We start from the raw sequence: 14,970 nt of genomic DNA on the forward strand, positions 1-14,970 counted from the left end.
ACAGAAAAAAGCCAGAAGTGGCACTGTGGCTCAAGTGGTAGAGTGCTAGCCTTGAGCACAAAGAAGCCAGGGACAGCGCTCAGGCCCTGAGTTCAAGCCCCAGGACTGGCAAAAACAAACAAACAAATAAAATAATAAAGTGCAAGACAAGCCACCACAGGTGGCTCACGCCTGTCACCCCAGCACCTCGGGAGGCTGAGATCTGAGAACTGTGTCTCTAAGCGTGGGAAAGCCCACGAGGCCCTTATCTCTAATTAACCAGCAAAAGCCAGACATGGAGCTGGGGTCCAAGTGGTAGAGTGCCAGCCTTGAGTGAAAACGCTAAGGGGTAACAAATACTTAGGCCCCGAGTTCGAGCCCAAATACACACACACACACACACAACACGGTGTGAGTCCCGTGCCAGCGGCGAGCAATGATCGAGCACATTCTACGGGCTTAGATTTCTGCAGGAAGCCACGCGTGTTCTGTTCCCACCGCTACACAGCGGCCATACACTCACCCGTGGAGCGCACGGCCATTTCAACACGTATTTAAAAGTAAACATAAGAAGGCTTCGGGCGGCTCGCGCCCAGACCCGGAGCGACAGGGAACGCGGTTGCCTAGGCGACGCGGGATGGCTCGCGAGGCGTTGCCGTCCCGCCCCTTCGCGCCGTCACGCGCTCCCGCGCTCCCGCGCTGCCCCCTCCTCCAGGTTACGCGACAGCGCCGGCCATTGGTCAGATCTCAGGGTCTCACTATCCTCACTCCATCCTCAGAACCAATCGCTGGTACCGCCAGGGATTAGTGGACGTGAGTCACACGCTGCCGGTAGTGGTACTGGCCAATCATCGAGTCGAGAGGGCGGGGCTGGAGTCCTGGCTGGCCAATAACGGAAGGAGGGACCGGCCGTGCCCTCTAGGCTCCACCCCCCGTCCGGGGTAAGTAGGTTCTGAGGCGGCAGCACCTGCTCGCGGTGGGTGACCGTGGCTGGGTTGGTGTCGGGTCCGTGCAGGTGAGAGGACTGCGACGCGGGGAAGCGGGCGGGCGGGTCGGGGTCCGCGGGGCGGGCGGTGGAAGTTGCAGACGGCTTGGAAGTCTCGGTAGTCACACACGCGGTGGTGAGTCTCCCGCGGGCCCTGCGGAGGAGAGGAGGCGTGTTGCTTGTGCCGGTCCGGGAAGTGGGGCCCGGGCTGGGCGCCCGAGGTTCCTGTGGGATGAATAGGAGTTGGTTAGCCCGCAAGGGGTATGCGGTCCATGTGCTCAAAGCGGGGCCTGGCGCTGGAACGCTGGACGGCCCTAGGGTGGCGGGCATGGGAGGGCGGACGCGGGGTGAGGAGGCCTGGGCGGGCCTGGAGGGAGGGCATCACGGAAGGGGGTCGGGATGAATCTTAGAGGCAGGTGCATCCGTTCCCCAGCCTTGAGTGAGAGCTGGAGGACTTACATCCGGGCAGCAGGGATAGGGGTCGGGGGTGGCTGAGAAGGTGGGGTGCAGGTTGGAAGGAAATGAAGTGTACTGGGGAGGGGCCTGGAGGAAGCACTTCATCAAACTTAGTGGGCATAGGTTGAAGTTAGACGACGCCTGTGCCGGGTGGAGAGGACTGGCATTGGTAATCAGAGCCTGGGTATGTGTGTGTGTGTGTGTACGTGTACACACGCATGAGTTGCACTCTGGCCTGGGTGCTGCCCCTGAGCCTTTGCTCAAGGCTGGCACTCTACCACTAGAGCCACACGGCCACTCCAGGCTTTGTGCTGTTTTAGTTGGAGAGTCTCATGGACGTTTCCTGCTCGGGCAGGCTTTGAATCAGCCTGCACCAGCCACCAACACTCAGCCAGAACCTAGGTTAAAGCAAGTTGGTTGCCAGCTTGCTTTAAAGCAGGAAATAGGTGATGTACATATCCCTGGGAGACGTGTAGCTTCTGTTCTCAAGTGTAACTGGCTTAGTCTGCCGCTGCCTCTGGCTCCTGTTATCTCTTCAGTGACAGAGTCACTGTTGTAAATCTGATCCATTGACCCTCAGGCTCCAGGTTTGGGGTCTGGGTCGTTTGCACCTTTCTCTAGAACTCTCTCTGATCCTCTGTGCCCTAGAGCCCTGGTGATTCTTGACTTTTCCTAAATTGGCTTGGAAACACAGCTCTCAGATCTCAGCCTCCTGCATTGCTAGGATTACAGGCTTGAGTCACCTGTGGTGGCCTGTCTTGTGCTTTATATGGGGGAACTCCTATTACATTCTAGAACTGCCACTGGGAGTTACATAATTTGCTCCAGGGTGTGGCTAATACATGTTTTAACCTTGATACAGCGTTGCCACATTTGTGATGGACTCAAGAAAAATGAAGATTGGAATAATTGTTTTGCAACTTGGAAGGCCAGTTGGTGTGTGGGTGAAGGCTTAGGAGAGTCGAATCCTATTCTTTGTTGGTCCTGGAGATTAAACTCAAGTCCTGGGTACTCCTTTTAGCTCCTGACTAGCTCTCTACCACTTGAGCCACAGCTTTGCTTCCAGCTTTCTTTGGTAGTTTATTGAGGATAGAGTCTTACACTTTCCTGCCTAAGTTTGCTTCAAACTGCAAATCCTCAGATCTTAGCCTCCAGAGTAGCTAGTGTGAGCTGCCAGCATTTGACAGGGATTGGTACTTTATGCAAAGCTCTTGTAAGGTCTACTTCCAGAAGTGCTCCATTCAGGCACAACCTGTCTCCTCATTTTTTTTTTTTTCAGGCAGGAAAGAAAGTTTATTGCCAAACTGCTGGCCTGTGGCCAAGATGATCCATGGCCAGAGAGAAGGGAGAGAGAGAGCGACCCCCACCCAGCCCTGCCTTATATCTAGGGCAGGGGCAAGGGGTGTGGCCAGGTGATTAGGATGTGACCTCAGGGAAAGGGAAGGTAACTGCTTCCAGGTCTGCAGGTTACCCAGGTAACTGGGTGGAGACTTAATGAGGTGGGGGCAGCTACTTGGAGCCCTCAGGGAGAGGACCTTACATTCCAGCCTTTCCAGACTCTCTCTGGCTGCTTCCTGCTAGCAAGGGGCGTCGGCATTATGTCTCCTCCATTTAAGTCTGTGCCCAATACCTGTGTTACCTAGCTAACTGGCACACCTGGAGGTGGTTACCTCCCCCTTCTCTGAGGTCACATCCATTCCCCTGTCCTAGGTGATGTGATGTATGGCAGGAGAGAAGGGCTGGACCACCGAAGGGCCCTGCCTTATCTAGGGCAGGGGCAGGAGATAGGGCCTGAGGAATTGGGTGTGACCTCAGAAGGAGGAGGTAACCGCCTCCAGGTGTGCCAGTTACCTGAGTAATGCAGGTACTGGGCCCAGACTTAAACAGGTGGGGGGCATCTGCATGGAGCCCTCCCGTGGTGGACCTTACAGCTCTCCTTTGACCAAGAAGTTGGTGGGGTTCGTGAGACAAGCGTGTGCCATCTTAACCTCAGAGGTGGTAGAGATTAAGAGACTTTCTTCTTTTCCTTTTTTCTTTTGAGACAGGTTCTGCAATGTAACTCAGTCTGGCTTCAAAATCCCAGTCCTCTTTCCTCAGCCTAGTGCTGGGATAGGAAAACTTTTCTCTGAAAAGGAATATTCAGATTTTTTTTTCTCTTAGCACCTTGCCTCCGTCAGTGCTAGGAGATGTGTGCCTGCTTTAAATGGATCATTGTTAACTTATAAATAAAGAGCAGTGGACATTTTCAGGAAGTTACTATTTTTAACCTTTTTTTCTATTATTTACTTACTTGATATATGAGATGGGGTATCATTAAGTAGCAAGGCTGTGTTATTTTTACAGTTTTACTGCAGTATCTATCTACAAGTGAAGATGTGGAAAACATTCCACAAACTTATTTGTCCATCATATATTTAGAACCTGCGAAATTGGCACGTGTGTAGTAATTCTTTTTTTTTTTTTCTTTTTTTTGCCAGTCCTGGGCCTTGGACTCAGGGCCTGAGTACTGTCCCTGGCTTCTTTTTTTTTTTTGCTCAAGGCTAACACTCTACCACTTGAGCCACAGCGCCACTTCTGGCCATTTTCTACATATGTTGTGCCGGGGAATCAAACCCAGGGCTTCATGTATATGAGGCAAGCACTCTTACCACTAGGCCATATTCCCAGCCCCTTGTGTAGTAATTCTTAAAAACGAACTGAAGGTATATTTGAAAACTGTGCTTTACAAAGAATTACACGTGGACATGGTAAATTAAACAGGACTCTAAACATTCACTCAATGAGATAACAGGAGAACTTTCTTAGGAGGGGATCACAAAGGCTCAATAGCTATGTGCATATGATCATATAAAATGATGCTTATCAAATTGAATTCCAAGAGTTTTCTGGCTTAGCTTATGTGTCTGCTTGTTTTCACAGAGCCTAAGGCCCCCTCGGAGACTCGAAGCATGGTGGCCAATGCCAGTGTCACAGTCTTTGGCTCTGCGGCCTTGGCTGTGGAGTTCGTGGATTCGATGTTGCCCGAGAATCCTCTGCAAGCCTCCTTTAAAAGTGCATGGGATTACATGCTGGATAATTACACCAAGTTCCAGATTGCCACATGGGGGTCTCTGATAGTTCATGAATTCCTTTATTTCCTGTTCTCTTTGCCTGGATTTTTATTTCAGTTTTTACCTTTCATGAGAAAGTACAAAATTCAAAAGGTGAGTCTCATAGACTTTGAAGTTGATTCTAATGAATGGTGTTGAATATTCTTAAAGACAATGTAGCTTTGAGACTCTTGAAATCAGTATTGTCTAATCGAAATGTAACAAAGCCACCTACATAATTTAAAATTGTACAGTAGGATATTTTCCCCCAGGTAATCAAAACCATGCTTCATGAAATATTTTATATCATTATTTTCTTAAGTCTTTGGATTCATGTATTTTATGCTAATCTTAGCCCATTTCATAAACGTGTTCAGTTAGCTGTGTCTTAGTTTGTGCTGTACTGAACAACACAGCCTTAGATCATTGTTTGTTTTTTTTTGGCCAGTCCTGGGCCTTGGACTCAGGGCCTGAGCACTGTCCCTGGCTTCTTCCCGCTCAAGGCTAGCACTCTGCCACTTGAGCCACAGCGCCGCTTCTCGCCGTTTTCTGTACATGTGGTGCTGGGGAATCGAACCTAGGGCCTCGTGTATCTGAGGCAGGCACTCTTGCCACTAGGCTATATCCCCAGCCCTAGATCATTGTTGATAATGTCTGGAGAACTGTTTCTTGAACTTTTAAGAGGATGTGGTATTCATCTAATATTTGAATTTTTTAATGTGGGCACATGTCTGAGGCCCTGAGTTTCATCCTCAGTTTACCCACATGCACCCCTGCCCCCACATACATAAAGAAAAACTAGCTGGGAGTGAAAGATGTGGGGATTTGTGGATATGATGGGTAGCTGGAGATCCTCACTGCAGAAGGTATCTCTTGAGAGCTTCGTATACATGGCAAGAGGGTGTCTCTTGAATGAAGGGAATCAGCTCTTAATAATGAGTTGGCTCTAACTCTTGTAAGTCCTGCCTGCCTAAAGCTTAAGGGTGCACCATCGTCATGTGGGAAGTAGGGACAGGGAGAGGGTTCCTCTGTGTGAGTACACACATTTCTATCAGCTAGTCACATCAAGGAAGTCCTCACCTGGGTCCCTCTCCTGATAACTCTGGGGTCTGGGACTGTGGCCCATGTGGACGAGGCCTGGTAGGGAAATGCCCTCACACTCAATTAAGGTGGCAGGCATTGGGAGGTTGCTTTGCAAGGGAGTGTTAGGTGGTGATAAATCTCTGGGTGGTTCTGGCTGCCACTGTCATGCACTGATTATAAGGCTCATCATTGAATGGCTGGCCAGGCCAACCTTTTCTTCTTACACTTCTCCTCAGTAGCACTTTGCCAGACCAGAGAGCTCTCTCAGTCCAGGTGTATAAGCTGTCACCATAGAAAAGGATGACAACGTTAAGGGCTGGGTGTCTCCATGGTGGGCATTTCCCTCCTCTGTAAGGATCGTGGATTCCTTCCCAACAGCCCCAGTCAGTGTCAGAGATGGTGTTGGTCAATGACAGGTTTAAGCTGAAAAGCCACATAACCTAGTTCACACGGATGCTTTGAGCAGATGCCAGCACTCATTGCTAAGTGCCTCAGATATCCTAAGATCTGAAGTATTAAAACTGCTCCCTGCTTGTCGAAGCTGCTGCTGGGGGTAAAATGATCCGGAATAAAAGCTTTCTGCTTTTGAATGTAATGGGTATCTGGACAGCAACGCCCATGCTTGCTAGTTAGAGGAAATTCTATAGAGATGGAAAAGTAGACCTTGTAAGCAGGATTTCTTTCCTTCCCCTCCCTCCTCCCTCTTCCCCTCTCCTTTCCTTCCTATATTGGGCTTTATCTTAGGGCCTGGGTGTTGTCTCCTAGCTTTTATGCTCAGGGCTGCTTCTCTGCCACTTGAATCACAACTCCATCTTTTTTGACTTTGGTCATTTTTCAGATAAGGTCTTCAGCTTTGGCCCAGGCAGCCTAAGACCATATTCTTTCTAGCTGTGCCTCCTAGTGGTTGGTATTACAACTATGCCACCATGGCTCAGCTTGTAGTTTTGCAATGGAAGTCTCAAACTTTTGTCTCAGACTCTGCTTGAATTGCTCTCCTCCCAGTTTTTTCCACCCAGGTAGCTGATGTTACAGATGGGAACCATTGTACTTTGCCTTAGCGCATATAGTTTTATTGTAGCTAAAGTTATTTCTTGGTTTTTTTTGTGTGTGTGTGTGTTTTTTTTCGGCCAATCCTGGGCCTTGGACTCAGAGCCTGAGCACTGTCCCTGGCTTCCTTTTGCTCAAGGCTAGCACTCTGCCACTTGAGCCACAGCGCCACTTCTGGCTGTTTTCTGTATATGTGGTGCTGGGGAATCGAACCCAGGGCCTCATACGAGGCAAGCTCTCTTGCCACTAGGCCATATCCCCAGCCCCTCTTGTTTTGTTTTATTTGCTTGCAGTTATTTCTTCAAATGGGATCTTGCTTTTTTTGTCTAGGATAGCGTCAGGCTGAAATCCTCCTACCTATTCTTCCCATGTTGCTGGTATTACAGTTGTGGACCCTCATGCCCAACTTACTTGTTGAAATGGGGTCTTGCTAGTCTTTTTTTGGGGGGGGGCTGTGGGGTTTGAACTAGAGCTGGTCACTGACCCTGAGCTCTTTTTGCTCAAGGCTAGCGCTCTACCACTATCAGCCATAGCTCACTTCCAGTTTTTGAGTGGTTAATTGGAGATAGGAATCTCACAGGAACTTTTTTTTACCCAGGCTGGCTTGGTACCCCAATCCTCACATCTCAGCCTCCTGAGTGTCTAAGATTACAGGCTTGAGTGAGCCTCGAGCTCTAAGCAAGTCGCACTCCCTTTTTGCCTAGCTCTACCTTGGACTTCCCCTATCTCCACCTGCTAAGTACTCCTGATTTGTTTTGACTCGAGGTCTTGCTATGTCGGAGGCCAGGCTGACCAGGGAAAAGCAGAAGACCTTATTTGTCTTTTGAAGTTCCTCCAGCTCAGAGGGTTCATAATTCTGCCAGTGTATATGAACAAAATGTGCTTGATTTCTTCGAATGGGTGCCGCCGAGTGCTGGAAGTATTGAGGGGCCTCGGTAGGGAAGCTCAGCTGGTGTGTCCACCCCTCCCCCCCACCTGTAGTCTTAGTGACACTTAATTCCTTTGAAGGTTGTGAACAGTGAGTGATCTGCCAGCAGCAAAGATCAAGCTTGTTCTGAAGAGCTTTTGGATCCTAGCTGGGTTGGTTTGCTAGCCATTTCTTCACCTGCCTGAAAACATGCTGTCAGGGATTTAGAAGGATGTTTGTTGCAAGTCTAAGCCTTAGCCTCATAAAATAAGCATGACATAGAATTCAGGTCTATTATAGACTTTGGAAAAAAAAAGCGTTATTGTTGTCAAGCTAAACTACAGATAACAGAGACTAATACTGAATATTATTTTTCTTTGTAGGATAAACCAGAAACCTTCCAAGGCCAATGGAAATGCTTTAAAGTAATAATCTTTAACCACTTTTGTATCCAGCTGCCTCTGATTTGTGGAACCTATTATTTTACAGAATACTTCAACATTCCTTATAGTTGGCAAGAAATGCCAAGATGGTATGTATGTTGGACTTATAATCAGCCATGGTTTTATTTGTTTGTTTGTTTTTGTGCCAATCCTGGGGCTTGAACTCAGAGCCTGGGCACCCTCCCTGAGTTTTTTTGTTTTTGTTTTTCTCAAGTCTGGTGCTCTATGATTTGAGCCATAGCTCTACTTCTTCCTTTTGGGTGGCTAATTGGAGATAAGAGTCTCACAGACTTCTTGTCCAAGCTGGCTTCAAACTGTGATGCTCAGATCTCAGCCTTCTGAGTAGCTAGGATTATAGACATGAGCTCCCTAGTGCCTGACAGTTACAGTTACGATTATTATTATTATATATATATATACATATATATGTATATATGTATATATATATATATATGGTCTGGGCACTGTCCCTGAGATTCTTTTTTATCCTTGCATAACTGCATACAGATATGTCAATGTATAGATGCAATTATCCTTCTATATTCTTGTATTCGCCCATATTCAACCAACTACAGAGTGAATTTATTTTAAAAAGAGAAAACAGTCATACCTTGGTGAGCACTGGTGGCTCATGGCTAGCTCCTTAGGAGCTGAGATGTGAGGATCATGGTTCAAAGGCAGCCTGAGCAGATAAATCTGAGTGACCTCTCGTTAGCCAGCTGAAAGCCGGAAGTAGAAGTGTGGCCCTAGTGATCTAGTGGTAGCTAGCTCTAAGTGGAAAAAGCCGTGAAGCCTGGTAAGAATTACAAGGCCCGCATTTAGTCTCAGTTCTAGTACTCACATAAACACATAGAACTTTGCATTTTTACTGAATATGTTTTTTTCTTCTAGTTATTCCCTAAACAACAGAATAAAACAACTATTCACATAGCATTACATATGTTAGGTATTTAACTGACCTGGATATGATTTCAATATGCAAGAAGAAGTACTTAGACTATAGGCAAGGGCTACCTCGTTTTGTATAAAGGACTGGATTTTGGTGTTGGGGTACACCTAGTCCTGGTCCCTGTGTACCGAGGGATAACAATGTACTTGTGGTACATAATGGCTAGTCATATATAGGAATCTTTGAGTATATGCAAGTGGAAATACAGCTGAATTGATAGAATTTCAGCCTTGAGCAAAAAAGCCCAGCATAAGCAGTAAGCCCTGAGTTTCAAGCCCATGTATTGGTGGGAAAAGAAAAACAATTGCATATTTGTATCGAAGTTTCTTTCGTCATTTCATTTAAATTAGTTCCTTCTAGTGTTTCCCATATTATTTTCTTAGAAGAGTTAGATTTTTTTTTTCCCCCTTTAACTATGACTTTATACATGTGGGTTTGGGCAAAATAAAATGGAATGGAAATAATCTTCCCTCATTTCAGGTTCTATCCTATAGCCATATCTGTAGTTTTGAGAATTTTTGTTGATGAATGTATCCAGCTAGGTTGAGCTGATACATGGGTGATTGGTTGTATAATATCTCCAGCACCACTGTGTGCAAGAGATGGTTTCATGAATACTCGCTGCCTTCTCTTATAGGTATACAATCTTGGCAAGGTGCTTTGTCTGCGCCGTCATTGAAGACACCTGGCATTATTTCCTGCACAGGCTCCTACACCACAGAAGTATATACAAATACATTCATAAAGTTCATCATGAATTTCAGGTATGTGAGTGAGGATTGTATTTCAGACTTGCACCATTTAACTTTATAAAGCTAAGTTGACATGCCAGAGAACAATAGCACAAGGAATAATTCAGACTCTCACTCATCCTTTGGCCAGAGCGCTCTAGGTCACACCACTCAATGCTGGCAGTTTGGTAGTAGTGACTGTAGGTCTCAGTGTTAGGGCCACTGAAATGAGACCCCCAAATAAAACTTATAATACTCACTTGATTTTTAGCATAGTTTTATCACAAAGCTAACTCTTCACATAAACAGACTTTTTTTTTTTTTTTTTGCCAGTCCTGGGCCTTGGACTCAGGGCCTGAGCACTGTCCCTGGCTTCTTCCCGCTCAAGGCTAGCACTCTGCCACTTGAGCCACAGCGCCGCTTCTGGCCATTTTCTGTATATGTGGTGCTGGGGAATCGAACCTAGGGCCTCATGTATCTGAGGCAGGCACTCTTGCCACTAGGCTATATCCCCAGCCCCATAAACAGACTTTAAAAAAGAAAACAATTTTAGTTGTTTTGGAAATCAGAAGTGCTTTGATGTAGCTTTTTGAAAGTGGTTAAGTTGATGTATTCTGCAGCTGGGGCTGCACTTCAGGGTCTCGTCACTGTCCCTGAGCTGTTTTGCTCAAGGCTAGCTCTCTACCACTTTGAGCCACAGCACCTCTTCTGGTTTTCTGGTAGTTATTAGGAGAAGAGTCTGACAAATTTTCCTGATCAGGCTGGCTTTGAACTGTGATCTTCAAATCTCAGCCTCCTGAGTAGCTAGGGTTATAGGTGTGAACCACCTGTCCCAATTTGATTCCCTTCTTATCCTAGGGCATAGATCCTAGGAGCTCCAGTAATCACTGAGATATCTGCTAAATATCTAACAGCCTGGTAGTATATATGAGTTGGCTATACTGCACAAGGCGTGTTCACACTCTAGCGGATACCAGATTGTATTTCACTACGTTACTCAGAATGGCACACAATTTGGATCCTACGAATTGTTTCTGGAATTTCCATTTAAATTTCCAGACAGTAGATGACCATGGACAAGTATAATCTGAGAAAACAAAGCCATGCATAAGGAGGCACTACTTACTAAACATGGAATACTAAATCAAGTGTCTCTTTCTTGACGTAAGAAACACAAACACGAATAAAAGTGAATGTTCATGGCAATTATTAAATGTCTCCTAAACCACTAAAGATGTCTTTTATATCCCTAGGCTTTTTTTTGATTGTTAAAGAGTTACTTTTATTGAAAATTATTATTTGTGTATATGACTACATATATATTACTATTCATATCTATGACTAGATAACATTGCCAGTAAAATAATTTTATAAAGCTGTAAATAGAATAAGTAAATGTGTGGAGAGAATCTCCTTTACTCAAAGTCTATGGAATAAATAACAATGGCATCTAGAAAATACCTTGGCTGCAACATGGAAGCGTGTTTGGGCACACAGTCAGGCGCTCAGGCCTCCCCGCGCGGTAAGCATTAGCCCCATGGAGCGCGCTGAGGACCGGCTTCCCTCTGCCTTAGGCTCCGTTCGGCATGGAGGCCGAGTACGCACACCCCCTGGAAACGCTGATTCTCGGAACTGGCTTCTTCCTTGGAATCGTGCTGCTGTGCAATCATGTGATTCTCCTGTGGGTGTGGGTGACCATGCGTTTGATAGAAACCATTGATGTGCACAGGTGAGTTGTCATTTCTGTTTGGGTGGAAGGTCCTGTTAGATACCTTGATTTTCATGTGAGGAGATTATTTCTTTTTCTAAGTAGGAAAGGCTAACCCTTTTCACATGGCTTTTCTTTTTTTTTTTTTTTTTTTTAATTGTTGTTGCCCATGGGATTTGAACTCTGGGCCTGGGTGCTGTCCTTGAGCTCTCCAGTGCAAGGCTAGCGCTCTACCATTTGAGCCACAGCACCACTTCCGGTTTTCTGAGTGGGGTGTTTTTTGTTGTTTTTTTTTTTTTTTTTTGAGATAAGAGTCTTGTGGATATTTTTCTGCCCAGGCTGGCCTTCAACCAAGATCCAGATTTCAGCTTCCTGAATCTCTAGGGTTACAGGTGTGAGCAACCAGCGCTGGCTTCGTGTTGCTGTTATTTAAGAGTATAAGAAGAGAGAATAATCATTAGAGAAAAGGTCAAATAACAGATTTTTTTTTATTTTTATTTTGTCAGTCATGGGGATTGAACTCAGGGCCTAGGCGCTGTCCCTGAGATCTTTTTGCTCAAGGCTAGCACTCTACCACTTTAAGCCACAGGGCCACTTTTGGTTTTCTAGTGATTAATTTGAGATAGGAGTCTCACGGACTTTCCTGCCCAGGATGACTTTGAATGACAGTCCTCAGATCTCAGCCTCCTGAATAGCTAGGATTATAAGTATGAGCCACCAGTGCCTGGCTAATTAACAGATTTTTGACATCTGAGTCTGTTACTGTTTTCAAGTGAAAGTATGTTATTTGTTACTTGGGCAAATAAAATTAATGTTCAAGATCAACCTTAATCCTTCAATAATAAACTAAACTGAACTCTTTTTTTTTTTTTTTTGCTGGCTTTGGGGCTTGAGGTCTGGGTGCTATCCCTGAGCTTTTGAGTTCAAAGCCTAGTGCTCTTGAGCCACAGCTCCACTTCTGGTCTTTTGTGGTTCATTGGAGAACTTACCTGCTCAGGCTGGCTATGAACTGTGATCCTCAGATCAGACTTCTGAGTAGATAGAATTAGTCAGGAGCCACCGGTTCCTGGCTGAACCTAACTCTTGATTTGAAAATATACTGATTCCTTCAACTCTCACAGAATAAGACCATTTTAGTCTATACTGTTTAGCACAAATAAAAGCACTTACCCTATAGAGTCCTGTCGACTGGAAGACATTTTATAAATGATTTGCATTATATTGAAGGTCTCCATACTCTAATGTTTCATTGCTTTAAAATTAGTATACTATAGTATACTAAAAGTATACTCAGGAATGCAAAAATCTCAAATTGTGTTATAGTCCAAATTTAGATCTCAAAGGAGATACTTTCAGTGGGATGCTTTTAAATCATGTATGTCTTCCCAGCTACGTAAGACACAATGGTATTTTAGTTGGTTTTGTGATAAATGAACTTCCCAGTGATTCTTTTTTTTTTTTTTTTTTTTTGCCAGTCCTGGAGCAACTTGGACTCAGGGCCTGAGCACTGTCCCTGGCTTCTTTTTGCTCAAGGCTAGCACTCTGCCACTTGAGCCACAGCGCCACTTCTGGCCATTTTCTATATATGTGGTGCTGGGGAATCGAACCCAGGGCTTCATGTATACAAGGCAAGCTCTCTTGCCACTAGGCCATATTCCCAGCCCCTCCCAGTGATTCTTGAACATAAACTTGTTTTCATACTTGATGCAAATTTCAGATACCTTTTCCTAACATATGTAAGTCGTATTAGGGGATTTATTTACATGTATTCTAGATTGTGATAGAAAAGCTCCTCTAAAAGAAAAATGATTCTTGATAGTCTAAGGGTTTATCACTTTAGTCCCCTCTCTTTCATTCCCTGATGTGCCATTTCCATAGATCTTTTTAGGTTTCTAAGAATAATTTTCTTTAAGTAGTTTGTAGAACATTCACCTTTTTCTGTAAGACCTTTTGTAACCATGCCAGAAATAAAGTGGAACTTTTTACTTGAACTGGTTAGCGGGCACGTGACTGAATGAAAATGCCGATTAGTTGAGATGCATTGATCATGGCTGTGCTTTGACAATCTTGCAGTGGCTACGATATTCCTCTCAATCCCCTCCACCTCATCCCCTTCTATACTGGCGCCCGCCACCATGATTTCCACCACATGAACTTCGTTGGAAACTACGCATCCACGTTTACCTGGTGGGATTGGCTCTTTGGAACCGACGCTCAGTTTAACGCCTATAATGAAAAGATGAAGTCTAGGAAGAAGATGGACTAACTCTTTTCTCAAGCCTTCCCAAAGACACACATTCCCTGAATTGAAGCTAGTAGCTAACCTTGCTTCTGGAGAGCAGAAATAAGCATGTGGCTTGGCTGCTAAGGGACAGGGAACATTAACAACCTTCTTCCTGGGGCTTTTCCTACTTCTACGAGTTCTGTATGTGTAGGAGTGCCTTTGAGCACAGTTTTCATGAGGGAGTTTTAAAGGCCATGCTACTAACCTTAAGAAAAGGTTTGAAGCAATGGAAAAAGTATTACTCTTTGCCCCCAATACTGCCAGAAGTTGGCATTAGTCCTTAAATCTGGTGATTTCAGAAAACTGGCAGTAATGATACTGGCCTTGTATTTGACTGCAAACATTTTTACAATTTGCTGAAAACAAAAATATCATGAGTTAAACCACATCAACCAATACAGTGGAGGATTGGAGCTGTGAGGTCAGGAATAACCAGTACCAGTACCTTCCACTCTGTCTGGAGCTGACCGAATGACAGCCAGCGTGATCCTCTCGATGGAGAATCATTTTCCAGTGTAATGCGCCACCAGCATCTATAAATTCAAGATTTCTGACTTGGTGAAAATGAAATATTTTAGCCTAAAGGTTTTTCAAAGACTTGAATCTTTTTTTTGGTAATTGAGGCGCTTTTCTGCTATTTACCCTTTCATTTTTGTATATCAGGTTTTCATTAAAACGTAGAGCTAGAACCTGAACATTTGTGAACTGGTGTCCTGTATTTGCACTTTGAGCTCTTGAAATAAATGTGATTTTTGTCTTATCTGATTTCCAGTTTTGAAACATACACTGTCACCTTTTATTCTTATAAGGAAAAATGCAGGTCATTAAATTATTGTTCTATAAAAGGCATGATTCTGATTCTGGTGCGTCTTTTGCTACTCTTGGGGTGATCTCATTGTGTGTTTGTTGGGGTTTAAGACCAGGTCTTCCCTGTGGAGCCCAGAGTGTCTTTCCATTGGAGATCCCCCTGCCTTGGCCTCTTGGTGGGGATTACAGGCGTCACCACGACGCTCAGCCCAGCCCATCATGTATATGTTAGAATCTTCCATTGAGCCAGCCAAGATAAATTTTATTAAATTAGTTCATTGATTTCTTTATTTCAAAACTAGACAGTAAAAGTTTCTTCAATATTAGGGATTTTCCCATGTATATTCTTTATTTTACTAGTTCATTTCTTTAAAAACTGGACCGTAAGAGGCGCTTCAATATTGGGAATTTCCTCACTCATCAATTACTATCTACCACAAGTGTGGAACATTGTTACGAGTGATTTTTTTTCCCAGTAGGAAAACAATACTGCCTGGCATTA

The 14,970-nt window shown here is 44.9% G+C and overlaps 1 protein-coding gene and 1 long non-coding RNA gene across 3 annotated transcripts; one reads left to right on the forward strand and one right to left on the reverse strand.

Moving 5' to 3' along the window:
- Positions 1 to 924: 924 nt before the first annotated feature.
- Msmo1 (methylsterol monooxygenase 1) lies at positions 925 to 13,870 on the forward strand. 2 transcript variants are annotated; one of them, XM_048330784.1, is made up of 6 exons: positions 925 to 994; positions 4,340 to 4,623; positions 7,930 to 8,078; positions 9,576 to 9,702; positions 11,244 to 11,398; positions 13,451 to 13,870. In XM_048330784.1, the coding sequence occupies exons 2-6, from the start codon at positions 4,369 to 4,371 to the stop codon at positions 13,641 to 13,643; spliced, it is 879 nt and encodes a 292-aa protein (XP_048186741.1). In that variant the 5' UTR covers positions 925 to 994; positions 4,340 to 4,368; the 3' UTR covers positions 13,644 to 13,870. The 2 variants fall into 2 exon arrangements, with proteins under 2 accessions (XP_048186741.1, XP_048186742.1); XM_048330785.1 differs by having other exon boundaries at positions 962 to 1,014.
- Positions 8,250 to 12,579, reverse strand: LOC125339590. Its single transcript, XR_007208566.1, has 3 exons — positions 12,367 to 12,579; positions 12,126 to 12,127; positions 8,250 to 8,282 (listed from the first exon to the last, which is right to left on the reverse strand). It is a non-coding gene; the product is annotated as an uncharacterized LOC125339590 (long non-coding RNA).
- Positions 13,871 to 14,970: the final 1,100 nt, after the last annotated feature.

This window comes from Perognathus longimembris, chromosome 21 (assembly GCF_023159225.1).
Source record: "Perognathus longimembris pacificus isolate PPM17 chromosome 21, ASM2315922v1, whole genome shotgun sequence".
In the NCBI taxonomy this organism is placed as follows: Eukaryota; Metazoa; Chordata; class Mammalia; order Rodentia; family Heteromyidae; genus Perognathus; species Perognathus longimembris.